At 40.9% G+C, this 25794-nt stretch overlaps 1 protein-coding gene and 2 long non-coding RNA genes across 6 annotated transcripts in view; 1 reads left to right on the top strand and 2 right to left on the bottom strand.

Annotated features, from left to right (window-relative positions):
• The window catches only part of TOPAZ1 (testis and ovary specific TOPAZ 1), a 40455-nt gene extending 33273 nt beyond the window's left edge, over window positions 1-7182 (bottom strand). For 2 of the 4 annotated variants that reach the window (XR_015276314.1, XM_086850303.1), the window contains exons 1-2: window positions 4740-7182; window positions 577-3343 (exon numbers count right to left, since the gene is read on the bottom strand). Coding sequence is in view for 3 of the 4 variants with exons in the window: in XM_086850303.1 (XP_086706429.1) it covers window positions 577-3343; window positions 4740-5874 (3902 nt within the window). In the remaining variant the exon portion in view is untranslated. The remainder of the gene's footprint in view (window positions 1-576; window positions 3344-4739) is intronic. The other 2 variants (XM_086850313.1, XM_086850307.1) reach the window with 2 other exon arrangements.
• On the top strand, window positions 6389-20032 carry LOC147655822 (uncharacterized). The gene is made up of 4 exons (XR_015276345.1): window positions 6389-7182; window positions 9226-9373; window positions 15028-15194; window positions 18874-20032. It is a non-coding gene; the product is annotated as an uncharacterized LOC147655822 (long non-coding RNA).
• LOC147655821 (uncharacterized) lies at window positions 19757-20760 on the bottom strand. The gene is made up of 2 exons (XR_015276352.1): window positions 20652-20760; window positions 19757-20493 (listed from the first exon to the last, which is right to left on the bottom strand). It is a non-coding gene; the product is annotated as an uncharacterized LOC147655821 (long non-coding RNA).
• Between the last annotated feature and the right edge of the window lie 5034 nt (window positions 20761-25794).

Below are 25794 nucleotides of genomic sequence, written 5' to 3'. Positions count from 1 at the left end.
ATTTGCTGAATGAAGATGCAGGATCATAAACCTCTACAACACCTTAACCCAATCGCGTATCTGAAAAATATTCACATCCGGGGATAGAAGAAAAAGAGGGAAGAAGAATGGCAGAATGGAATACTACGGTAGTGACAACCATTCTCCTCTTAAAGATTCAAGATAAGAATAAGCTACATCTAAAAACTAAAAACACTTATAAGTATTATACCATTTTACAACTAAGAAAATTGCCATCAAAGGGATATCTGTTATCTTCAATCAGGTCAGATTAAGAATATTATTTTTAATTATCTTCCTTTCTATTTCCATATTTTACTTCATTTAAACAAGCTCTTTTTGTCTACAATTATCCTACAATTCAGAGTTTATCCCAGCTCTTATGAAGAAGTTATCTGCATTCAGAATACTGTCATAGCTCAATCAAACTTAAAACACACAAAATCAAAAAAAGAAATAATTTCAACAGAAATTAGTAAAAGTCTCTAAAGAAGCTTGATCACTAAAACCAAAGTATACAGCTATGAGATAAAAGTACTTAGAAATATTGTGATAAAAAAAGAATGATATGCATACCTAAAACTACTCTCTACTGAATACATCTTTTCTGAGGCAACGGGAGACTCAGGCTTAATATATTCCTTTGCGTCTTTAATGCCGTTTGCAGGGGACGCTTTCACTGGACAATTTTCACAGCGTGCAGGTGCAAGCGCCTCTTCATTACTGGTTCCGAAAAGGTCAGGGTCATCCTGAATCACATCAATGACAAGAACATCTTGGTTGTAAGCTTCAAGGATATCTGGTAAATTTTGATTTTTGTGTTGTGAAAAATTCCGTCTTGATTTTCTATCATCATTTATTTCTAACCCAACAAGGTGGTCGACTGCATTCAAAGAATGATCAGGAAAACTAGATTTCAGCACACATTCAGTACCATAGAAATCAGGTACAGATGGCTCTGGTTGTCCATCAAGAAGAGGATGTGGATACGCAGAAAAACTTTCAGAGAGCACGGACATCTCATCAGAGAGATTCACAGCGCCATTCTGCTGGAAGTCCTTACTGTCGATCTCATCTGCTTTTTTCTGTATGGAAGGTGGAGATGCAGCATCACTCACCACAGGAAGAGGACCCTGCTCAGATTTTACCAAGAAAGTCCCTTCACCTGTCTTCTGCCTTTCTGGACTAGTGCTTTCAAGAAGCTCTAGTGGACTACAAGTTTTGCTTTCAAATGAATGGACAGATTCCAGTTTCTTGGATTTAGGTTTCTTTCTGCATAAAGGAATTTTGAATTTTGTCAGGTTTCCAGATGTTAATGGTTTAATTAGGTTTAAATCAGATAATTTCTGGTTCACTACTGATACTTTAGGGCTGAAGTTTATACTGTTTGTGTTACTTGTAGAAGTACCATTCTGGACTGTCCCAGACAGGTTTCTGTTTGTCACCTCTGCTTCATTTTTACCCTTTTGTTTTGTTGTGTCATTCTGGACTGTTACAGACAGGTTTCTATTTGTCACAAGTTCTTCATCTTTATCTTGTTTTATTCTACCATTCTGGATTGTCACAGACAGGTTTCCATTTGTCACAACTCCTTCATCTTTATCTTGTTGTATTGTACCACTCTGGAGTGTCACAGTCAGGTTTCTATTTGTCAGATCGCCTTCATTTTTATCCTTTTGTTTTATTTTACCATTCTGGGCTGCAACAGACAGATTTCTATTTGTCACATTGCCTTCATTTTTATCCTTTTGTTTTACTGTAGCATTCTGGACTGTCACAGACAGGCTTCTTTCTGTTACACCTCCTTCATCTTCATCTTTTTGTTTTGCTGTAAAATTCAAGGTTGCTTTAACTTCTTGCACATCATCATGGTTAAAAGCCATGGCACTCCCATCCGTATTAACTGGCGATTCCCCGTTCTCATTGTTCATTGTCAAAGTCTCATAAAAATCCACAGAAGAGGATCCCATTGTTTCAAATGAAGCCCGCCAGTCAATATTTGGATCAATCTTTTTATGTGTAATTTCTTTTGTAATTTCTGCCAGTGATGCATGCAAATCCAGCTGTCTCACATTCCCAATCATTGCACCATCTCCTACAGCTTTAACACTGCTTTTATCAGAGGAATCCTCAAAAGCAGCCTTTAAAAGTCTTTTTTCTTCTGACCTATGATTTTTAAGAAACCATTCAGAAGTCCTGGCACAAGATTCAACAGGCCAAACTTTTTTACCAGTCATGGGTATTGTTCTTTGACAGGTAAACTGCTGCAATTTCTTATTAACTTCGTTCAAATTTCCTCCTGCCTTGCTTTTGTGACAATCAGAAACATCATGGATCTGAGCTAATACTCTCAGGCTATCTGAGGCAGCTGCATAATCTGCCATACTGCTTGAATTTTCTCCTTTTACTATTGCAGAGAGCACAGATGTCTTCTTAAAGCCAGTTTCAAGTGCAAGTAATTTGCTACTGCTCTTTCTCCAGGCTGATACAGTTTGAAGTTCATGAGTATTTTTTTCTGTATCAAAATCTGATGTATGATCGCATGAAGCTGAGAGAGTATGATTTAGTCCTGAAACTGCAAATGAATTTGACATGGCAACTGCTGCTTCTGTTTGTAACTCACACTTCTTGGATTTACCAGCCACATCTGCAGACTTCTCTGTGATTTTCATCTTTTTTCTATGCTTTCTACCAATATTACAGTTTTTCCCCCTTAAACACTTACTGTTTTCATTCATGCAGCATGAAACACAGCCTTCTTCATTTTCATTCTTTTCTTTATTAGATGATAAACCACCTTTTATGAGTGATCTCTCATTTTGCATTCTACTAGTGTTGCAAATTCTATCATTCAGGTCTCCAGTACCATGGGTTACATGGAAGAATCCATTCAATTTATAACTGTTGGTAGTTCCAATAGCTGAAGGCTTCACTAATGTATTGATATAACTACAGTCCTCTAATCTGACAAATGGATTCTTTTCGGTTGCACAGAGCAAGCCACTGCAATGGTGTAGGGCATTACTGCCATGTTCAGCATCACATTTTGCAGATGTACTCAACACCTGTTCAGCTGCAGTCCCACTTAAACTTTGCAAGTGCTTCATTTGACCAGATCTGTGTTGCCTTTTTCTACACTGAGCACCGGGCTCTTCTGTTACAGGATGGCATAGAAAGCTCTTGCTTTCAGTGTCACCTGAAGTAGAAACTGTGGAAGTTCCAGAATAGTGAGATTCCTTTTCCTTAGAATCTTCCACCCTGTTTTGCTTTGGCTTTGTCTTAACCTTCTTCACAGCCTGTGAAGTACCAGAGTCTTGCTCAGTTGCTTTTAATTGTTCCTCTGCTGATTAAAAAAACCCAAAGGAATGTCATTAAAGAAAACTCTTAAAGAAAAAGACAAGCCTATAAAGAGAACAAAAACCCCCAAACATTCAAGTCTGCTGAAGAACATGACACTGCATAAGGCTAAAATATTTATGGGAAGTTTTATGATTTTTTTTTTTTAAATAAACACTATTGGGACACTTAAAAGTAGAAAAGGATGTATTGTCTACAGAAACAGATGTGAAGAGGAACAGAACCTTATGGTGTCATAAGGACATTGGAAGTTGTGTATTTGTTGTATATTCCACATCGGTGGAAAACAGATTAGGGCAAATCTGGCAAGAAAATGAAGATGCTGCCTGCACGTCCAGCCTTAAAATTTTGTGTTTACACAGCAGATTCTCTGTAGGACGAACACTTATTTATAAGAATATCTTTCAGAAAAACAGTCCAACCAAATGCATCAGACTGACCAAGAAGATCCAGAAAAATTGAAGGACTTGCATTTTTAGAGACTACTACTTTTTATCCGAAAGCAAATACTGATAACGTAAAAAACTGTGTATCTGAAAATTTAGACATGAGAATGGACTCAAGAGCATACTAGGATAATGCTGGGGTTTTTTAGACCTTTGTTTTCAAGGTAAAACACAATGTTAATACTTCAATTTTTCAAAATATGGTTTTTACATAAAATATTAATAATCTATAGTATTTGTAATTTGAATGTATCCACTTAAAAAGTAAAAAGAATGTTTTTAGACAATCATCCTGAAATAAAGACTTTTAAGACTCCTCTTTCAGAATTGTTCCAGTTTGACTCAACATTCTCTTAAAACATCAAAACACAATAATTTTGCTTCTACATCTTTGGGGATTTTGTAGGAAACAGCAACTAAAAAGTTCTGAGAGCAAATCCCAGCATCCTACAAAGGCAGACACAGAAACAAGACAGCACCATATATAATCAAAAATAGACAGGCAATAGACAGATGAATGAAGAACTGACTGTCTCTTATTCTGGCACTGCTGCCCCCTTTCTTGCTTGTGGCTGACCACCTCTGCAGAAATGAAGAATGCTTTTGAGGGAAACTCCAAGCACTTCCTACCAGACGCTTGACTGCTTCTGTCCATACCCCTCCCTCCCTCTCTTTACCCCCTCAAATGACTAACTGGTCTCCTCCCCCTGGTGTTAAATAGACTGCTTTTCTCCTTCAAAAAAAGCCTTTACTCTTTCTGACAATCTGTCTCCTTCTAAGACTGGTGGTACTCATAGTATGGGAAGCACAAAGCACACCCTAGCTTTTCTCAAACTAAATCAGCAGCCAGTTTTTAAAGGGGTCTTACTGCAGGACCAATTTGGGAGCCCAAATTCTACACCTGTACATCTACACTGGAGCTCTACCAGTGCTTACCACTTTCCCCTGGGCTGTCTGGTCCTTTCTGATGGCTTGAGCTCCGCTGCTCTTCTTTCCTGCAACGCTTCTTTCTCCTGGCTATTGGTTGTTCTTGTCCACTCAGATCCTGCAGCTTCTGTGACAGCAATGCATTTCTGTTCCTAATACTCAGACCTCCTTTCCTGGACTCTGGACATGGTGTATGCTGTTCCAGCAAGGCAGAACTATTCCTCTCTCTGGGACCATGTACTTTTGGTTTCACCACTGATTTACTTTCCTTGCCCAAGCATCTCCTTCCTTTTTCCTGTGTCCCTAGTGTTCTTGATCCAACTAATGGACACCCATTCAACTTCTCTGCTGTATCAACCTCTTCCTGAGGTTTTGGTTCAGGCATCGCTTCCTGAGTGCCCAAATTCTTCCAAAAATCTGGGATCTGCATATTCTGTGATATTATGGAGTCAGTGCATTTCACTTCAGTACTCTGTGTGACCTTTTTGGATTGAAGACCTGGCTCTGGAAAACCATGTCTCTCTGTGCTCTCAATTTCCTCCTTTAAGGATGGGACTTGTAATTTTATTTCCACACAGGAATGTTTATGTTCTCTTCCTGAGCTCTTTGAACCCTTGTGGAAACCTGAGTAGCTCAGTTCTTCTGAGCAATGTTCATTCCTTTCAATTCCTGCTAGGAATTTATTCTGCAAAGCAGTCCCTGAGAAAAATAACTGTTGGTTTTGACCTGTCCCTCTTAGGGTCTCTTGCCAGCACATTTCTGCAGCCGTGGCTGCTGCTTGCCAATCTTCACACTCAGCTGTGTCTGAAACTGAAGCTATACCCTTCTTTCTTCTAGACTTCCTGTGCTGGATTCCCTTGTTTTTTTTACCTGGGAATTTCTGTCTGTTTTCCCCTTGCTCCTTCTGCACGGGCAAAGGAAGAGCAAAACACTTAAAGGAAGGGCCAGAGAGCCTGTCACGTTGTGGAAGGGAAGGAAAGGGCTGCTCAGGCTTCCTCTTCGGTGCCAGGCGAGGAACCTGCTTGACTAACAGCTTTTCCCCTGGCTCACACCCTGCCCCCGAAGAGCCGGAGCTGCTGACCTCCGAGTCAACCTGCTTCACTTCGCTGGCTGTCACCACTTTCCCTGACCTCAACTGCGGCATCTCGGTCCCAGAGCCCACAAAACCCACTGGCCAGCGCACCTTTCGCTGCACCCTCGCTAGCTCGGCACCCACGATGGGTGCAGGCCCGACCTAGAGCGGGGAACAATTCCTCCCAGGCTGCCGCCTCAGGGGACACGCGGGGGAGTCCAGACCGACACAAAGGAAACCCAGGCCGCCCTGAGAAAAACCACGGCCAGCGACAAAGCCCTACCTGACACCGACACCCTCACTCCCGCCCCCGCACACACACCCGGAGCAACCTGCACAGAGCAGGGCGGGGAAGGAAGTAGCCCCGCACCTCTCCAGATTCAAGAAGGCCGCTGCCTGCAGCCTCCCGCTCCACTTTCCCACCCTCTCTCTCTCTCTCTCCTTCACTCCCTGGCCTCGTCTACCGATCCGTCCCTCGACGCCTCGTCCAAAGCGCGGAGCCGCCGCCGCGCCGGCGGGCAATGGTGGAGCGGCGGCGTGAGGGCGGCTCCGCGGCGCGGCGGGCGAGGCGGGGCCCGGCGGGAACACCCGCCCGGCTGCGCTCGCCCGCTCGCTGCAGCGGTGCCGCCTGCGCGGCTAAAACCCAGCGCTGGGGGTGGCGAGCGCGCCTTCTCCGGGCGGCCTTGTTCCGGTGTTGGCAGCCCCCAGGCAGGCGGGCGTGTCTTGCTTTGCGCTGCGCAGCCGTCGTGCTGCCCCATGGCGCCCGAAGCGGCATGCGGAGCTGCCGGGCCCGGCCACGGGGTACTGGGCTTCGGCGTGGAACTGGCAGAGCCTGTGAGCAAACGCCCAACTCGCCCCGAGCTCGGAGTCGCGTGGGCAAACGGCCAGGCTCGAACATTTCGTTAGGTGCTCCATCCCCCTCAGTGTTTACTGCTTCGAGCACAGCGCTTCAGAAGCCCGCCAACACTGAGGCGCCATGCGGTTGTTTCACAGAATCTCAGAATGGGTCAGATTGGAAAGGACCACAGTGGGGTCACCTGCTCCAACCTCCCTGCTCAAGCAGGGCCATTCCAGAGCACATGGCACAGGATCGCCTCCAGGCGGTTCTTGAATATCTCCAGTGAGGGAGACTCCACAATTTCTCTGGGCAATCTGTTCCAGCGCATTGTCACCTGCACAGTAAAATTCTGCCTCTCATTCCAGCAGAGCTTCCTGTGCATCACCTTCTGGCTGTTGCCTCTTGCCCTGTTGCTGGGCACCACCAAGAAGAGTCTGGCTCCATTGTCACCCCCGCTTTAGATACTGGCAGACATTGATGAGGTCCCCTCTCAGGCATCTCTTCTGGAGGCTGAACAGGCCCAGCTCCCTCAGCCTTTCCTTGTGAGATTCTCCCCTTAATCATCTTTGTTACCCACACTGGACTTGCTCCAGGTGTTCCATGTCACTCTTGTGCTGAGAAATACATCAACTTTGTTTTTAAATAACACAGATTCTTAGGACTTGAGTTAGGGGGAGAAAATCACTCAAATAGATTATATAGTCAGAAAACAATAGAAGTTAATGTTTGGGCTTTGAATAGGGTGATAGTTTCAACACCAAAGCTTCAGGACCATCCACTGCGTGACAATGTGAACATGTAGAAGTTAGCTTAAAAAAGCCTATGTTGTACAAAGACTGAATCTAAGTGGCAGGTGTTACGAAAATCCTGAATTACTAAACTTAATAAGATGGTACTCTAATGCCAATAATGCCGTCAGCAGAATTGCACATGGTTGGGAAATGACCGTGTCCTACATGCAGTCTCTTTGTGTTTGCCTCAGGTGGTCTCTGAGGGATGAAATACCTTGCTCAAATTCATTTCACCATGGCTTAGTGCTTTCTGGTGTTCACATTTCATACATCCTAGTTTGAGATCCATGTAAAATAAATAAGGCGCTTTATGTCACAACTTGCTAGAAGTGCAGTGCTGTGAATGTAAAAGAGTAGTTGGAAAGGTGTATTTTACTAATTGGCATTGGCTCACTATATGACTTCAGCCCACGTAACTCACTTTATCTCTGTTTCTCCATCCAGAGGTAGAGGTAATGCATTTCAGTTCAAATAAAGACAGAGAATGTTGGATTTTTGCTAAAATCACTCCACAGATGAAGAAAGAACAACAGGGAAGCTGGGAAACTGTTCACTTTCATTTGCTTATCATCTTTTTAGGTTGCACATACATGCTTAAGTACAAAAAGTCAGCAAATGGCTAACTAAAGCTAATCAAAGCAGAAAATACAGATTTCTTAGGCAGCTTCTCCCGTGGCTCAGTATTGTCCTTCTGGTCTTTGGGACAGAAAGGACCCAAGAAAAGGGAGTTAACTGCACAATATTTGTCATTATCAGTGTTCTGCAAGGCTGGTATTACATAAAACATTCAGCTCTGGTGAAATTTAACCATTTACCCTTTCACTTCAAACCCTCTTCATTGTGTAACAGAGTCTTTTAAGTTTTATAGCAAGACGAAGAAGACATGCTGAAAAGCAGTAGTAAGGGAAATCTGGAAAAATGACATGTGAATTATCTTACTGCTAACTCTAATTTTTAGAATTTTAGTATTTAGTCAGTTATTTGCAGTGATGAGAACTCTCCTCAGACCAGATTTTTTGTGACATGAATAAAAATCTACTTGAAATGAATACTAATTAAAGGCATTCTTCATTAAAGTACTTTGAAAAAAGCACTTGAGCTTCAGAAATGACATTTTGAAGCAGCTGTGGATTATGTTAAAAAACAGATTGCATTCAGTTTACAATACTGCTAAAAAGAGGTAGTATAAACATTGTCTTGCAAAGTGGATCAATTTAACCATCTTTTAAAAATACTTGAAAGATAAGAGAATTTTAATATATAGGCATATTTAAAGAAATCCTGTGTCAAGTGTTTATTAAAACTGTAGGTTATTAAAGTGGAAAAAAACCTCTAAAAATCATATCAACAGCTTCAGGATGAAAAATTAGTTATTTTCACATTCCAACAACATTTGAATTAGTAATACTGTAAGGAAATGTTTAAACTTTATTTTAAAATTATATCTTGTTTAGAAAGAAAGATAAATGCTTGTTCTTCTTGACTTTTATAGTTATCTACCTCAATGCCATGTCTGAATTTTAGAACTAATTCAACTTTTGGTGATCCATTTCTTTATTTCACGGATTTCTTGTTCATTCTAGACACTTCAAGACAGTAATAGAAAGATGAGGTACCAGGTGTCTGAAAGTAAAAAGGGAATTGTGGTGCCCAAAATATTTTTTCTCCCAGAATTACCAGTATACTTAGAGATGCCTGGCAATTTTCCAGTGGGAAAAAGGACCTTGTGTGACTACATTTATGTAAAGTCCATAAAATTTTTCCTTTTTTTTTTTCTTTTTTGTTTTTCCTCAGAGGAGTGTGTGTACTTATCTCCCCAACAGATGTAATTTACATGGCTACTTTGGAGAAATTGTGGCTGCATATCTAACGATACATTTGAGCAATCTTCCAAAAGTTTTTGAAAGATTGAAATATATAAACACATAATCCAGCTAAATAGGTGAGCAAATAATAAAAATTTTTTATTGGGCTGTATTTGCTAATATACTCAGCTAGCAACAGGAATTAAGCTGTCTTTTTTTCAGCTAGGGAACTGGAAAAAATTACCTTGAAAATGAACCTTTTTTTTAGTGAAGCAATATGAAAAATGTCCCTTTGGACCCCTTCTTTTTACACTGCTTGCATCTTTGTGCTTGGCTGAGGGATAGATTTGTTATCTCTAGCAAACCATGGTGAAAAAGAGTTTGGCAGTGCTGTAGTAACTGAGACTGAGCTCTGAAGAGTATGTCTAGTCTGTTACATTCCTAAAACACAGCAAATTAAGCCCTTAAGTGATAGAAATAAAAAGAAACAGAAAAGAGTTTCAGTCCAGTATGTCTGAGAAACTATCCTTTTATAACTCCAAGGACTTATTAACAGTTCTGAGCTATTGGTTTTACAAAGTTAGAACCCAAAGATAGTAAATATTGATATGTTTTTAAAGTAACTTCTTTATCCCCTGCTTTCTGTTCAAATGCATATCTTTGGAAATAGATATATTGCTAATCTTTTGAAGTAAGAAGTTGTTTTTTCCCTCAAACCATTCATGTATATCCCTCCAAAATTGCTTTTGCTTTTCACTTCCAGGCTCTTGAGTCAAGAGCCACCTTTGACATGGCATCTAATGAGAATGCTACTAACTGCCCTCGTATTGGGCTTGAGGTACAATGTTCGTGGTCAGCTCATGTCCTTGGTAGCTCCCCTGTGTAGGTGTTCATACTGACAGCTGTTTCCTTGCCTGCCCTAACACTGTGAACTCTGTTACACAAGGACCAGTAGGGTGGTGTGAGGAAAGATACCTCAGTGAAAATACGTGATCTGTTTTGTGAAACTGCTGAGTGATTATACTGCGTGGCAGACTAGGTGAATCCAGTGAGTAGCTGGATACCTCAACCTTTATTTTCCTGTCTGTTTTTATTATAGAGCTGTACAGGGCAGATTAAAGTAACTTGATTTTCCACCAGTTTGAAATGAGTCATTGGAGGAAAATGGGCAGCTGCTGTATTTTGCAATGAACCATCTGGCATTTCTTGGTAGATCCTCTGATTCCTAATTTACTACTGAATTGTGACAGCATGAAAATCAAAATTACTGATTGTATGGAATCAGTGTTTCCCTCTGCCAATTCTGTTTCTGTCAAAGGATAGTCATAGAAGGCATAAGGATCTCTCACACTGGGTTTTGCAATCATAGAAAGTAATCTGTATAATTTGCTTTTTTTTTGTAATTACACTGCTTGAAATTTATTCTGGAAGACTGACTTTCCAGATGATCACATCTGATCTGAACCTTACTGAAAGTGGCACTAATCGGTTTTAAGGTTCCACAAGGGAACTCCTGTGTATAGTTTGTATTCTGTTTTACTCCCTTTCATTCATGTATCTTTAGAAGTTTAAGAATAAACTAGCTAGCTAACTGGAATTAGAAATTTAAAAAATACACAAGCAATAGAGTATTAACTAGTGAAGCAGAGGACTACACATTCAGTCTCAATTTATCTTTAAAATTCTCTAAATAAAACATATGTTTGCTTTCACATAGATAATACATACCATGTACCTACCACTAAGTCTGCCTTCAGAATCAACACCTAGTGGCTGGATGAAAAAGATGGGAGTTAGGACAAAAGCATCTGCACACCAGCAAGTGCATGACACCTCCATCTTGCTGCCAAAGTAAGATTATAAAATGTGATTTCTAGATGAGAAAGTTAAAAAAGAAAGGAAAAGAGGAAATTAAAGTTGGGTAAATCAGAGCTAGATAGGTAGGGGTGCAGTAAGGTATAGATAGAATGCAGTAAACCACTAGATAATCAGGGAAAACAGTGCCAGACAGAACTCAGACAAAAAAAAACCCCAAATGGCTTCAGAAAACCACTCTTAAAAACCAGAAAGAAGTGGTGAAGACTGAACACAGTAATAGAAAACTTTCCTGTGGTTTAGACTGACTGAAGAAACAGTGGGGGATCGTCTTTAGCAGTGCTCCTAGGAAAAGTGAAGAGAGCCTGAACTTTGAATAGTGACAGTGATCAATCGCAAACTGGGACCCCAATCTGAGACCTAATTCATCTTGCTGTTAGGCATTGAGAGTGACTGGCTCTTACATTCAATTTCTTGTGCATGGTCATCCATTAAGGCCTTACATCTTTGTCTGCTTAGTAGTGTCAAGGTGGCTGACATACTGAGTGTGAAGCCTCAGAACAACCTGCTGTGTCTTTTCTTCCTTGGGTGATTCATCCATAAGCATCAGGTCACTCCACATCTCCCAGTATGTCACATAGTTTGTATATATAGTTTTGAACCTGAGGAGTGTATTTGCAGTTACTCTGTGTTTTTAGAGCTGCAGATCTAGGAAATTTCTGCTACTTACATATTTATAATTTTTTTGGAGACAGTATTATTCTTTAGCAATGGAAGTACCTTCTACAGTTGATGAAACCATGCTGACTGTTGTGCAGTGCACTAATTATATAGCTTCTCTTAACCAAAGCAGCATGCAACCATTTTGGAATGTATACTGACTTAACCACTGAACATTTTCCCACTGACATATCCTGGGTAATCTATGGGTTGCATAGGAGTTGCATGAAAGCCGACATTAGTGGTTCACATAAACAAGAGTGCAACAGCTTGCTGTGTAGTAAGGAGCAGAGTAGAACAGAGATTTACCTAAGTTTGTATTCATCTGCTTACTTCTTCACATGTTATTAATTATGCCATTTGAAAACAACAGAAAATGATCTTCAGGTTAACCAGGCATATACTAGGTGCTGTAGTGAGGGTTGGAGGTAAAATTCTTTGATTCTAAGTCAAACCAAGGCACCCATTCAGCATAGAGTTGCATCCCGCATAATTTATTTGCTTAATACTGACATCACTTGCGTATCTTCAGGCTTTGGTGGGCTGAGTGGCTGGGTCATAACCTCTGAGTGGTACCTCAGCTATTTGCATTCTGTGTATGAGAAGACAGTTTCATTTAAAATCTAAATACTCCTTGCCTGTGTGTCCTACTGCTTAACCAGCATTTGGGGACAGACAATTTCTTTTTCACCTCTTCACCTAGATAAATATTTTTCTAATCAGCATGTGGATTGTTGATGTGTTTATGATGGCCCAGGTTGCATGCTGTGCTAACTGCACGACTGTTCACTCTTTGGCTTGGCTGTCATTTGGTGGGTCAGGCTGAGCATATAAGTAATTGTGGAAAGTGTGATTTCTGGAGTAATTGCCTCACAAACAACTACTCTGTTACTGTAGAGAGCTGATCAGAATGTCTCTGTGTTTTCTGGTGTAGACAAATATGTAATTAGTGAAGAAATTAAATGTTTCACTGTTATAGGAGGAATTATTTGCTGGACTGCCCTTTCAGCCTTGCCACTTTCTGGAGCAATTCCTTTGACACAACATATAGAAAACATTCTTTAATAATATAACACAACAGCTCTGAAACCCCATTACAAGTCATGACCCCACTGTAGGTTTTCAGTGTAATATTACTGTTACTATTACTGTTATGTTGGTAGAATTCTTAAGTGAGTCGTTATATTCCTGATCCCCAGGTCAATCAGCTGAGGACAAATGAATGAGCCATCTCAAGTGCTAGTTTCATGAAGATGTGGAGACTTTCTGAGGAGACACTGTAAATGGATGGTTTAAAGACTTTAATTCATGATGATAATTAAAACTGTAATTTCACATTCACAACATTTGGCATGTTGCTCAAGATGATAACTGGGGTGCTCTGCATTAATCATAGGGTGATGATCAGGTAGGAAATGAGGTTGTGTGTTCACAGAGCACAGGGTACAGAAATGAAGAAGAGTAGGTCTTCTCTAATGTTACAGTATCTATGGAGAAGTACCTTCCTTGCACCTCAGGAGCCTTGCTTTTAAATGCTGTAATCTCTTTCACCTGTAAGAAGGCTGGCAATAAGCGATAATTCTCAATGAATAGCAATGTTGCTGTCACCGTCCAACACACCAGTCAGAACAGCAAGGCAGACAATTTCTTTCTTGGCTGCAGCAATTGTGTTGCATTCACTATTTGTGTGCCTGCTTATGTCAGTTTTTCCTTCCTGGTCTCTGAGTAAGTACTGGGGGATTTTGTCTAAATTTGACTGTCATGGGATAGAGACCAGGGATGTTAAGTTCTTGCATATTTCAGGAAGATGGACATACATGTGGTTGAGAAATCATCCATGGAAAGAAAGGCTCACCTTTTATTAAACATGAGTGAATCCACTGAAAAGAGATGACAGATACCAGGTCTTGTCCCTCTGCTTGGGACATATAAATGCTTGGGACATAAATACAGAGCTATGGATTATAAGATCTTGAACAGGGTTTCAGGCAAGAGTGGGTGTCAGGGGGCATCTTGCTTGTGAGGGGAGAGAGCTTCCAAGGGAGTTAAAATTGCTGGCAGAGCTTTATGACCAGAAGGCCCTAAATGTTGTTCCTGAGGGAACAACTTCTTAAAGTTGGGGCACACAAGCTGTAAAGCAGTATTAACTCCTCTGTAGAATAATATGTTTCCATACATGGCACATCCGAATGTTTTTCAGGACTGTTCCTTGGTCCATGGGAATTTAAAGGAAAATAATTTATATATGTAGTTTATGTTGTGTACTGAAATTTCAAATAAATGTAAAAATATATATTTATTTACATTAGAATGATAAAAATTGCTTCTGTAAACATGCAAATAGGTATTTATCTTTGCAGCTTATGCTTGAGTTTCCTATTCTGCTTTGAACCGTGAAAAAAACCAGGTATTTGTATTCATTTTGCATGCTCAACAGTCTGAAAAGAGACAACTGAAATCAGTCAGTTGCCTTATGTGGGCTAAGAATGATGCTGGCAGGGATTCAGATGCTTAGGGCTGGGCAAATGCTGAATTGAAACCTCTTCTTGTGCTACAGGATACACTCAGTACCTTGTCTTTTCCCCACCCACCCATAACATTTGCACTTCATCTTCAGGTAGTAGTTTGTCACATAAATCTGCATTGTGGTCTTCCTGGGGGCTGTTAGCTTATTTTTTCTGTCTACTGATGAAATTAGTATGTATAGCCAAAGAGTTATTTCCAATCAGGAATCTGTTTGGATGTTTTTAACTAACATCTTTTCTTTGGAGGAGTTACAGGCTTCTGTGCATACATTTCCTTACTTTATAGGCTGTATTTATTAAAATAGAAAGGTGAATTAACAAATTGCTGCCTCATTAAAAAAGTGAGGCACTATATACAGAATATGCTTTTTCAGAGACCTGTTTTCTGATACCCTCATCCTGCTCTTTCTCTAAATGAATGTTTTCTGTGGAGTGAGATGGGAAAATTACTGTAAACAGTTCAGGGGCTGCACCGAGTCCTTAAGTCCTGCATTTTGGAATTTGTTGGTGCAGCTGAACCAACTGCACTGCCAAGAGGCTACACATGGGGTTGTATAGAGCACTGTGATGGGTTTTCTTGGTCTTGCCTTTTTATGTGGAGTAGATGCTAAGGGCACACCCCAATGTCAATGAGAACTGGTATTCAAACAACAAATCTCTCCATGCTATGACCTCACCTTCTGCGCACTTGAACATTCAGCTTGTGTTTTGTGTCTGTTTTTCACTTTCAGGGTGACAGGTAAACCTGCTTGACCAGCGTGTGCTGGCCCCATGGGCTGAAGAGTGTGCTCTGCCATCACAGCCAGGCTTCACACATGTACACACTTCTGCATTTTGGGAGAAGAAAAAGAAACAGGAGAAGCGGGAGACTATGGAAAGAGAAATCCTGGCATGCTCTGTGAGGACACTACCATTTCTTTTCCCTTGTTTTCTTGCTGCTCTACCATATGCATGAAAGCTTCAAGCCATATAATATGAATTAGTACACAGCCTATAAAAAGGCTATAGTATATAGCCTGTTTTTGCTATAAAACCCAAACTAAACCAGCACGCCTCATTAGTCAAATGGAGATGAAGAGGTACTGTTCTGAAAAGGAATTATATACACTGCAATAGTATTCACTAGGACACACAACCTATACATTTTTATTATATCCTTCCAGATAACCCTTCATGTCATATTTTTGGGGAGGCCTGCCATTTAAACTGGGTCAGGGACAATTATTTTGGGTGTCGTTGATTCTCAAGGTGAGGCATCAGCTGATAGAGCCTGCAAGTTGCTGCTGTGCCCTGTACATGTGAGATGACAGTGGTAACATTTGCAGGGGCAACTGAACAAAGAATTTTATCATATATGGCCTTTAAATATTGACTAATTGATTTAGCACTTGAGAAATATTTGTGCTTGTGGATTTGTCTACTGGAACTATAAATGGATGCTGCGAGCAGTCTCCAGCTGGATTCAGAGAATGCTGGTCACAGTGACCTTCCCTCCTGTTCATTTTTTGTTACTAAAAATAGTTGGAAAAAATAATTAATCAGGGCTGTCGGGACTGTGAATTTGGATAATTCACATTATCCAAACTCTATTAATTCCTATGTTAAAATGTACCTTTTGTGGAATTAAACCATTTTTATAATAAGGAAACTAAACTATGTTGAATTAAAATGCCAGAAGTTGTTACAGTTAGGTATTCATATAGTTTTATACAATCAATTTTCCCTGCTGTTTTATGAAATCCCCATGATAGAAATTGTTTTCCAGAATCATAAAATGTTTTAGGAGAAATAGAAGCTGTGGGTAGTAGATTGGATTTTTCAGGAATGAATGGCTTTCCTGCTTGCAAGTTCAATCGTGGAGCAAATGACATGGTGGTGTAGTGAATTTGCAAAGCTGTGGCCAGGCAGAGATGAAAACCTAGTAATATTTTGATTCATTGATAAACAGGAGCATTTATTTGAAACACATGATGTATGACCCTTTTTTGATTGTTAATCCATGATGGCATTCTCAGTGAATAAAAAGTTACTTCTCACTGAAAGTCTGAACACACAAGCAGACTTGTCTGTGCTAACTCAGTCCACATGGTTACCAAAAGAAGTGGAAGAGTTATTCAAACAAACTAGATGAATTGCCTCTCCTAAGATAATAAATTAATATAATATCATTTAGTTCAACTCACTCTAAGCTACATCATACCAAGGGATCCTCAGCTTTGTGTTGCTTTTGAAGGAGATCCAAGAATTAAGGTTCTGCAAAAAATGTCCCACCCCAAAACTGTGGAACCTCCAGAAATATCACTCTGTATTTCCTTCTGTAAGCAAAAAGTTTGGACATTTTTCGTTAATGCCTTTCTGGCTGTGCCTGTGCCACTCAACAGGATGGGATGAGGAGATCCCTGAGGAAGGACAAATTGAGGTATTTCCAACAGCAGCAGTATGGTTGTCTCAGTGTGTTGCCTATACCCTTAACCAGTCCTTCCGAGGTTGCAGAAATTATGTCCTGCGGTATCCTTTCAGAGTAGAAGTTTTCTAATTTCTGTCAAAGGTTCAGACTCCTCCAGTGGATGCATTTCTGAGAGAAAAAATAAAAGCCTGCCAAAATTTTCCAGCTGGCTCTTGTTGTTAATGTAGGGAGGATGCATGGTGTTTTTCATAGCTAATAAAGATGTTGATGTCCTACTTTATAACGAAGCTTAGTTTTGACTGTGGAAATGTGACTGATTCTTCCACAGATTTAACACTGACATAATAACTCAGCAAGTGCTGTGCTCACTAGCTTAGATCTCTCACCTAGCAGCACCTTTAGCTGAATTAACCCTTGCTCTTTCTGTCTCAATTTTGAATGTCTGAAACCAGTCTCCTTGCAAGGGTTAAACACCCAAAAACTTTTCTCAGTCCACAGGGCCCTGCCTCCCGTTCCTGGCTTCATTTTAGCATCACTAACCTGTAACTGTATTGAAATGACTTATTGAATAGGACCTTAAAATGACAGCTTTCTGCATATCCTATTGCTTTCTGCACAGTCCTCTGAGCTGTCAGTTGCTCAAATAACAGTCTGATTAGCCTGTGGTGGTTAATCCCTTCATATTTGCTGAGAAGAAGGGCAAAAAAGCAGGGAAGTGGAAATTTTCTGTGTTTGTCATGTTTAGGACAGGTGGTGGCAAACACTGGTGTTGGAAGGGTTTGTCCAAAGTGTTTGTGTTCCCAGCAGATGGTGCTGCAATGGTGGCCACGAGCGAGGTATGTGTCCAGGACTGACAGCTCCTCGTTCCACTACCATCCCTTCCCCAGCCCTTTGTGAAATGCAACTTAAGATGCAAAGTCTATTGAGGGAAAGGGATCCAGAGGATGCTGGATGTTGCCACTGTGCAGTGTGGAAGTGGCCTGTTGACACATGTGTATAGGTGCTGCACAATCTGAATTTCCCCTTGTGGTGTTTCATTATGTTTGTGTTAATCTTTAGTTCATTTGCACTACTGGCTTTGTAGTGTATTCCCTCAAGGTCTGCATAAATTGTATAAATATACAACTTACTTCTGGGGCTAGAAATTATGTGCACCTTCATTTTGATGGGTCAGGGCAGTGCTACTCTTTCATTCTTGACTAAAGAGTTAGAGAACCTTTTGGTAAAGAAAGAAAGAAAAAAAAATCATTGTCTCCCTTCTCTATTTTGGAGAGATTTGTAAATGTGAGAAGCACTTAGCAGGTAGGTAAGTAAAACTGCCATTTTTATAGTTTATATTATAAAAATCACATTTTTGCCACTGTAACCACAAGCACTGTAATCAGGAATTAACACTAAAAAAAGAGGAGTTTTCACTAAGCTCTGGTTTGTGCTTCTTGAACAGGAAGAGACTGGCAACAATCAGAAATTATTTTGGAGATATCTTCCTGCCATGTGGAGGACCATTTGCCTGTGTCCCATGTAGTGACTAATAGGGGGCCAAAAGTCCTAAGCAGTGGGCAAGGGACCTCATAAGTGACCTCATGGCTGATAAAACCAGCCCTAGCAAAAGTAGCTTTCTACTATTAAAGTCTTCTCATAGATTCTGTCTAATAGTCTGAACTGACTAACTTTTCAGAGCAGCCTTCATACCATTGGCATCTTTTCTGCCTCATCTAAATATGTTTCATAGTGCTTAAATGCCGTATTTTAAGTATATGTGAGGAAGAAAAGGTATGTGCAAAGTGCTGTGAATTATCCTGTGCTGAGGAATACGACTTGACTTTTAAAGACCTTGCTACAAAGGTCATAGTAACAATATGTTAGAATCCCTACCATTATTTAGTAGTAATTTTTTATCGATCGTGGAGTCAAAAAATCTGATTGCTGATGTAATCAGGTAGAATGAGTATATAAGGAGTCTTCACAAGCAACAAAACAAACCAGCTCAATGTTTTTTCCCTTTCAAGGCCATGGCCTTTTCATCACATTGACCATGTAGATATAGCAGGGCTTGCAGTATTTTCTTCTTTGCCTTTGTGATTATCACTAAGCAACTGGCCCCTCACTGTTTCTGTGCTCAGATCTGGTTTAGAGAGATTTGTCTAATTTTGAACTTTTTCTCTTTTAGAAACTGCATCAGGAATTAATGGACTAAAAGGAAAGTGCCTTGGATGAGTGACATTTCTTTGCTGAAGAATTAGAAATTACATTATCTTCTCCAGCCGTCTATGGAGAGAACATGGAAAGTGTCTCTGGCACCCCCACAGCATCCTACTGTTGTTGAGATTTAGCAGGTTTGGAGAAGGTGAATTTTGGAGGTGCCTACAGATATTATAGCAAATGTATGTGCTTGCACATCAATGTCCTAGTTCAGCACTTGAGTAAATCATATGCTGTCAGTGCAGTTCAGATGGTTTGCTATACTGCAGCACAAGACAGAAGATAGTTCTATGCAGAAATCCAATTTATATAACCTGTTTCCCCCTGAGGACAAAATCTACTGAAAAAAAAATCTTTCTGTACTGCTTCTTTTAGGTCATTTCCTTGGGGGAGGGAATCTCTGTATAATCACAGAGTTTGAACTGCACTGCTGGATAGAATCACAGTATCTTAGAATGTTAAGAGCTTGGAATGGACCTTAAAGGCCATCTAGTCCCAGTGCTCCTGCCATAGCCAATAAACCTTTCTGTCCCGCTCCAACGTATGTGTTGGAGACAGTGGGACATCACACGTTAGCTATGGGAGAAATAATTTTTAGATTTATGTCTAAGTTTTTCTTTCTAAACACTGGGTATAAAAATGAGTGCATGCAACAAGAAGTGTGTGTCCTACACTAGCTTTATTCTCTGCTCACTGAATCTGCTTAAAAAGAGTGGTAGCTTTTTTTCCAGAGATGCTGAGCTCTTATATACTGCATCACAAAATTTTCAGGGTATCAGCTGAGTAAAGCCTTTTGTTAGCCTCTATTTAGTATCAACAAAGAGAGATAAAAGAAAAGGATGTCCTGGAGATTTTCTTAGGGCAGACTTCATCCCTTTTTATTCCACCACAAAATGAAGAGACATCCCTGAAGGTACCACACATTTATGATACAAGAAGCACAGACATGCTTTGTAGTAAAGCAGCAAGATTATAAAAAATTATGTGCAACTCCATCATTATGAAAAGGCATACATGTCATGTTTGTAAAATGGCTGCTGCTGACATGAGTTACATGGTTAGTTCCTGGGTGAAGCTGACCACCTTCAGTGTCAGATATCTTCAGGGAATAAAGGAAAATCAAGTGACTCTCGGCTCCTTCCCTTTTTTTGTGTTTTAATTCACTTCTGAATGTCATGGAAATATGTGCTGCTGTGTAGCAAAAATCTGTATTTTTAATTCAAGTTTTAATTCCATAAATGATCATGTTCTTCAGTTCATCCTTATACCAGACTTCCATTAATAAATAGTAGGAAATTATCTGAGAAATTTCATTGCTTGATACAGATGATTGTGGCAAGTTAATTGCTGGTTCAAAATCCCCCCCATGATTAAAGTTTCAGAGAGCTTCAGGACACAGTTATGGGACAGTGCTTTTCTTTGAGATTAGTTGTCTTTCATTAAAGACTAGTTTTACAGCTTCTGGTATTGGGTATTTCATTTGAAGAAATCTAATTTTTTTCCAAGTAGATAAGAGCCATTCTTCTCTCTCTGGTGAGACTGAAGGGGGGCATACTGTCTTGTGAAGATGGTATGAAAAATCCCATTTCTGGAAGACATGCATAATAGTAAATGCCATTCCCACATTCCACAGACACACAAGGGAAAGCATGCTATGGCCCCAGACAATCAAACCTTTAATTGTAAAGCTAATGCTGATTTATTGCAGACTACAGAGTAGTATTTTTTTTTTCCCTTGGCACTTACTCAGAATAGCCAGGTCTCTCCCCTTTCCCTTGTGCCATTCCCCGTGAATGGCATACGCCATGGACTAAGGTAGGCTCGTGCCTGGAGTCGCAAAACTTCCCCTTACAGCAGCACAGCAAGCTACCATTTATTTTTAATTGCTCCCCACCGTGTAGGCCAATTAAGGATGAAGCCAGCAGGGCAAGGATCACTGGCAAAGCCTTTGAAGGGAGCAGACCCAGCATTTGCTTTGCCGGAAGGCTGCCATTCACACATTTGTGCAAGAATGCAAACAATTGGGCTCACTCAGTGGGATCAAGTGCTATCTAGTTCAGTCTGAACCACTTTCTAGTGCAGATGGCAGTGAGAGTGGCAGCACCACTGAATATTATCCTCGGGGTTAGAAACTTTCCAAATGAGATTTCCATTCGTGACCCTCCCCATTTCAGCAGGAAACACCTGCTAAAGCAGCTTTAGGAAATGCCTCTCATTAGCAGCTTCTGTTTGAGCTCAGGTTTTCCTAGCCATCCGAGTTCAGCAGGCTTAAGAACTTGATCTTTTGATAATATGAAAGGAAAAATATTAGAGGTACAGCCAGCATTTTCGGCTCGTGTTTTCTACCACCTTAGTTATTCCTTTAAAATCCTTGTTTGACATATTTATTTTTCCTAGCTTTTGAATCTCCTAGAAAAGAGGATTGCTGGGCATCCTAAACCGCTTGGGCATTCCCAGGAAATCCTGGATGAAAGGTTTGCTGGTTGGATTGGAATTAGCAACCCAGTATATTTAATGGTTTGGGGAAAGAGTGAGTCTGCAAATTTGGTCATGAGTGTTGTGAGCAGTCTGTGCTTTCCTGCTTCTGCAGAAAAGACCCAGGATTTATGTCCAGTTTCACACAGGGCTGGGAAATACCAACCAGCATGCACAAACCCCAAAAATCACTGCAGAGAAGTAGGAAACTCAGTTTTATCCTGGGAAAACTTTTTCAGGAGGGTTTGCTGTTCATTGCAGTGGGCTTTTACCAGCTGTCGGTTGTGGCTCGCCCATCAAGGTTGTGTCTGCTCAGCATTAGGGACACAGAAACACTGGCCTCAGGAGGGGTTTGGCGTCCCTTCATGTCTGAATGCACAACGTGCAGGTAAATGTTAGTCAAAAGAAGCCCAAATTCTTTGTTCTTCTTCTGTTCATTGCATGAGGAACCTGCTGGTGTCTCCATGAGCTGGTTTCCCAAAGAAGCTTTTCAGTTACCCACTGGTTGGGACGGTGAAAGCAGGGAGTGCAGACAGTGCTTCTGGCTAATCACAGTGACCTGCCCTGCTGATCGTCTGCACATCTCAGTGATGCCAACCCCACAGTTTTTAAACTTCAAAAAAAATATTTCATTTATAAATGCCTCCATGTTTTCCAGTAGAGGAGAAGAAGACCCTGTATGAGAAATCTTAGATTATTAACAGCCAGCCTTTTAAGAGTCACTTAAAATTCTGGTCAAAGCTTATATATGTGCATAGGAGTCTTTTCTAGATGAAGATAGCCTTCAAAGTGCTCATTAAAACTCTGACCTGTGTGATTAGTCATCAGTCTGGGGAAGCCCTGTATGACTGAAAGGGCTGATGCCAGTTTTTAAATGCTATTCTTTATACAACAGCAATGGAAAATGATGCAGCTGAACTGTGGCTGCAGTTCCATCATGAGCAGGCAGGTTTCATTTCACATGTATACCATGCAGCCTGGTTTTGCGTGTCGTAGAAAACTTTGTTTATATATTGGATTTCCCCACAGAAACTCCTGTGAACATCTATGAGGCAGAAGGCCAATGTGGCTTGGGTAATTCCCAGCTGCTTCCCACCTCTCCAGGCCCCTGTAGCACATCTCCCTCCTCCCTTCCCTGTTCTGCTCCTACTTCCAGCGCAGCCACTGCAGCCCAGCCAGTGGAAAAGAGGAGGAATTTCCTGACACATGCCAAGCCCCAGGAGCATCGGCTCCCAGGGCTGCTGGGCTCTCACTGACATGGCATTGATGCTGAAGATGAGAGGACTGGAATGTCTCTAGGGCTGGAAAAGAAATGGAGCTTCTGCAATTACTTCTGTTCTGATCCTAGTTTCTCTCTCCCTGTGTGACTGCTTTTTAAGATTTGCCTGCATGTAGACTTCTGGGGATACTGCAGCTTTCAGTGCCACATGAAGTCATTGTGAGGATCACTTACTGATGGCTGTTAAATCGAGCCAGATATTAACATTGCTGTTTTCCTTGTTGTTGTTACATTAAATGTATTTCAGCAGTAATGTTAAGATTTAAATTATATTTTGTCTTTCATGACACCAAAAAAGCACTGTTGTTTTACAAATTGTTCACATATCTGATGGGTGTAACTTTGACCTAAATTTGAAAAGATTAGTAATTATATACAAAATATGTATAAAATAATTGCCACATTTATGGTTTTTTTTTCTTTAGATACCTGTAACATTACTATGTTGTAAGGATGAAAATTCTCAAGCATTCCTTTCTGGAAAGAAATTCAGCTTCTTAAAACTGTATAAATAATAACTGAAAGAAGATATATTTGTGCTTTGCTGATAATGGAGTAATCTGGTGCCTCTGTACACTTTAATCTGGCATTCGGCAATTGTACAGCATGGTGATCTAACAGCCTTCAGATTTCAGAGCCTGGATTCAGCAGTACATGCAAAATTGTTTTCAGCATGGTAGAGAATTGTAGCAAGGGAAGAGACAAAGCTGTTCAGTGTTAGACAAGGGTTTATCACACCTATTGCCAGTAGTGTATGTTTTGTAAGTTAGGATATGACTGAATGTCTATTTATATGGTTGTTATAGAAATATATGTGTGTGTGTGTGTTTGGAATGTGATTTTTCAAAAGCAAGCTGGATGTGCACTCCTGTATGTAGTTAATCATTTTGCTGTGATGCTTATATCATGAAAGCTCAATAACTGTTACAACCCCCCCCAGTATTGCAATGGTTTGTCTTGTTTTCTCCACAGTTGCTAAGTTCTATGTTACATCAATACATCAAAACCAGGTTTATAAACTAAAATAGGAACCTGTCATTTCAGAGGAAAAAAAATCCCGTTAGATAAAAGTAAACTGCTAACTTATATTCATGAGCACCTATCAGCTTTTAATAAAATAGCATCCAGTTCACACCAAAAGCCATATCCTGCCTTGTGTTGACAATGCTATCTCAGCTTGGGGATTTGACTTGTTATATTTGCTTCCCATGTTTTTGTAGTCAGAAAGTCTTTGAAAGAAAGCTTTTGTTCTGATTTCTTACTGAGATGAGAATCACATTTCCATCGACAGGGAGTGGCTGGGTCTGCAGGTGCTGCTGTAGTTTTGGGTATTTTTTTTGTGCCTGTGATCTGGAAAGTGGTCTCTTGCATCTCCAGAGCCTTAATATTTGTTAGGGCAGCTGAGATGAGAAGATAAAGAGTCAGTCTACCACGACTGTCCATTCTGCTAAAACAGAGTGTAGGAAACATAGCAGGTGTTGGAAGCTTCAGGTATCACACCCATTGCGACTGAGTCCTGGCGTGCTGGGGAGGGAAGATGGCCATGGCAGTACAGGCAGGGATGGTTGGGGAGAGAGGATGGCCAAGCCACAGGAAACCAAGTACAGATGGAAAGAACAATCACACTTTGGAAACAAGAGATGGGAAGAAAAGCTGGATTTGGCTGTGATTTTGAGTGAGACCCCCCCCCAGGACCTGGGTTCACTATTTCCTTCGGCTGGGGCTCCCTGTGTCAGTGGGCAAAACAAGTGCAGTATTTCTGTCTTTCAGTCGCCCATGTGCATCCAAGGACTTCCTCAAGGCTTAAGAGGATCATATTGTAGTAAAACCTCTGGTCAGCAAGCTCCAAACGCCTTCATAGTGTTCTTTGTTTGTAGGAATTTCCTTGCTGGAATTCTGTATGGTTCAAGCCTCTACCACTTTTCCCAGGAGCTGTCTGTTGCTTTCAAAAGACAGGTTTGTCCTATCTGGGTACAAATATTTGCCTTTCAGTTTTCATCTGATTTCAGTAGATGGGCAACACCCACTATTCAAGAAATGTATGTTTTCTCTTCCTAGAGGGATTGCTTTTCCTTCCCCTGTTGACACCAATCACAGGATCAAATATGTTCCTGAACCCTTGCTCGGGTCACAGAGCTGTAAAACCAGCACTGCAAAGGAGCTAGCAGCAACCTAAGCCTGTGCTGGCTCAAAAAAACCAGACACGCTCTCCAACCTCCCTTTTACATGCACAGTGAGGGGAGCGAGCACAAAACTGGAATTACTGCATGTCAGTAAGTATCTGGAAAAGAACAAATGAGAATGTGTGTTTCGAAGAGTACCTGAACATCTAAATCTCCAGTTTGTTTGAGGTTTATTGATCTTTCGTGGTTATAGATGAAAGGTTACAGAGAAGCAGTCGTATAGGGGATGGTCAGTGGTATGCTACAGGAACAGTCCAGTAAGACTTTTTTTTTTATCTGTGCATTTCATATCCCCTCTTTCATCACATAAACACTAAAATTAGAAATATCTTCTCAAAAATCATTATGCCCAAAATGTTCGCAAAAATTACTTTTGCTAACAGCGGTGCATTTAATTCTCCTAGTGCAGCCCAGCATCTATCTTACTAGCCCAAATTTGCATTTGATGTAACTGCATGCCATGGATTTTGTCACCAATTATCATTCTTTTCAAGGGAGGATGTTTGTGATTTGGGCTGAAATATGCTAATTACCGAAAACCACCGACACGTGAAGAACTCAGTATTTCAAGCCTACTCCCGATACCAGCGAGAGCGGTGAATGTGAAATACCACCTGTCAAGCACTTGCGGCAGATACAGCACACACTCCGCAGTGTCCTACGGAGTAAGACATGCGGGAAATAAAAGTGCTGGAGGGGGCGATGCTGCTGCTCGCCTCTGCCATCCGTGCTCGGAGCAGCCCGGCAGTGTGGCATGTCAGGAATTCCTCTGCTGGCTGGGAAAGGCAGCATCGCAGCGAGCTGCTGAGCTCGGCAATGCTTCCCGCTCCAAAGGGGGAAAAGTTTGCCTGGGGATGGTTGTTTTTTTTTTGTTTTTTTTTCTATAAAAATCCATACTTGCAAACCAGCGACTTATACACTAGAATAACACCGAGGATTATTTTGAAAGTGC

This window comes from Cyanistes caeruleus, chromosome 1 (assembly GCF_971803275.1).
Source record: "Cyanistes caeruleus chromosome 1, bCyaCae1.hap1.1, whole genome shotgun sequence".
Taxonomy (NCBI): Eukaryota; Metazoa; Chordata; class Aves; order Passeriformes; family Paridae; genus Cyanistes; species Cyanistes caeruleus.
This window is presented reverse-complemented; position numbering and strand designations above follow the sequence as displayed.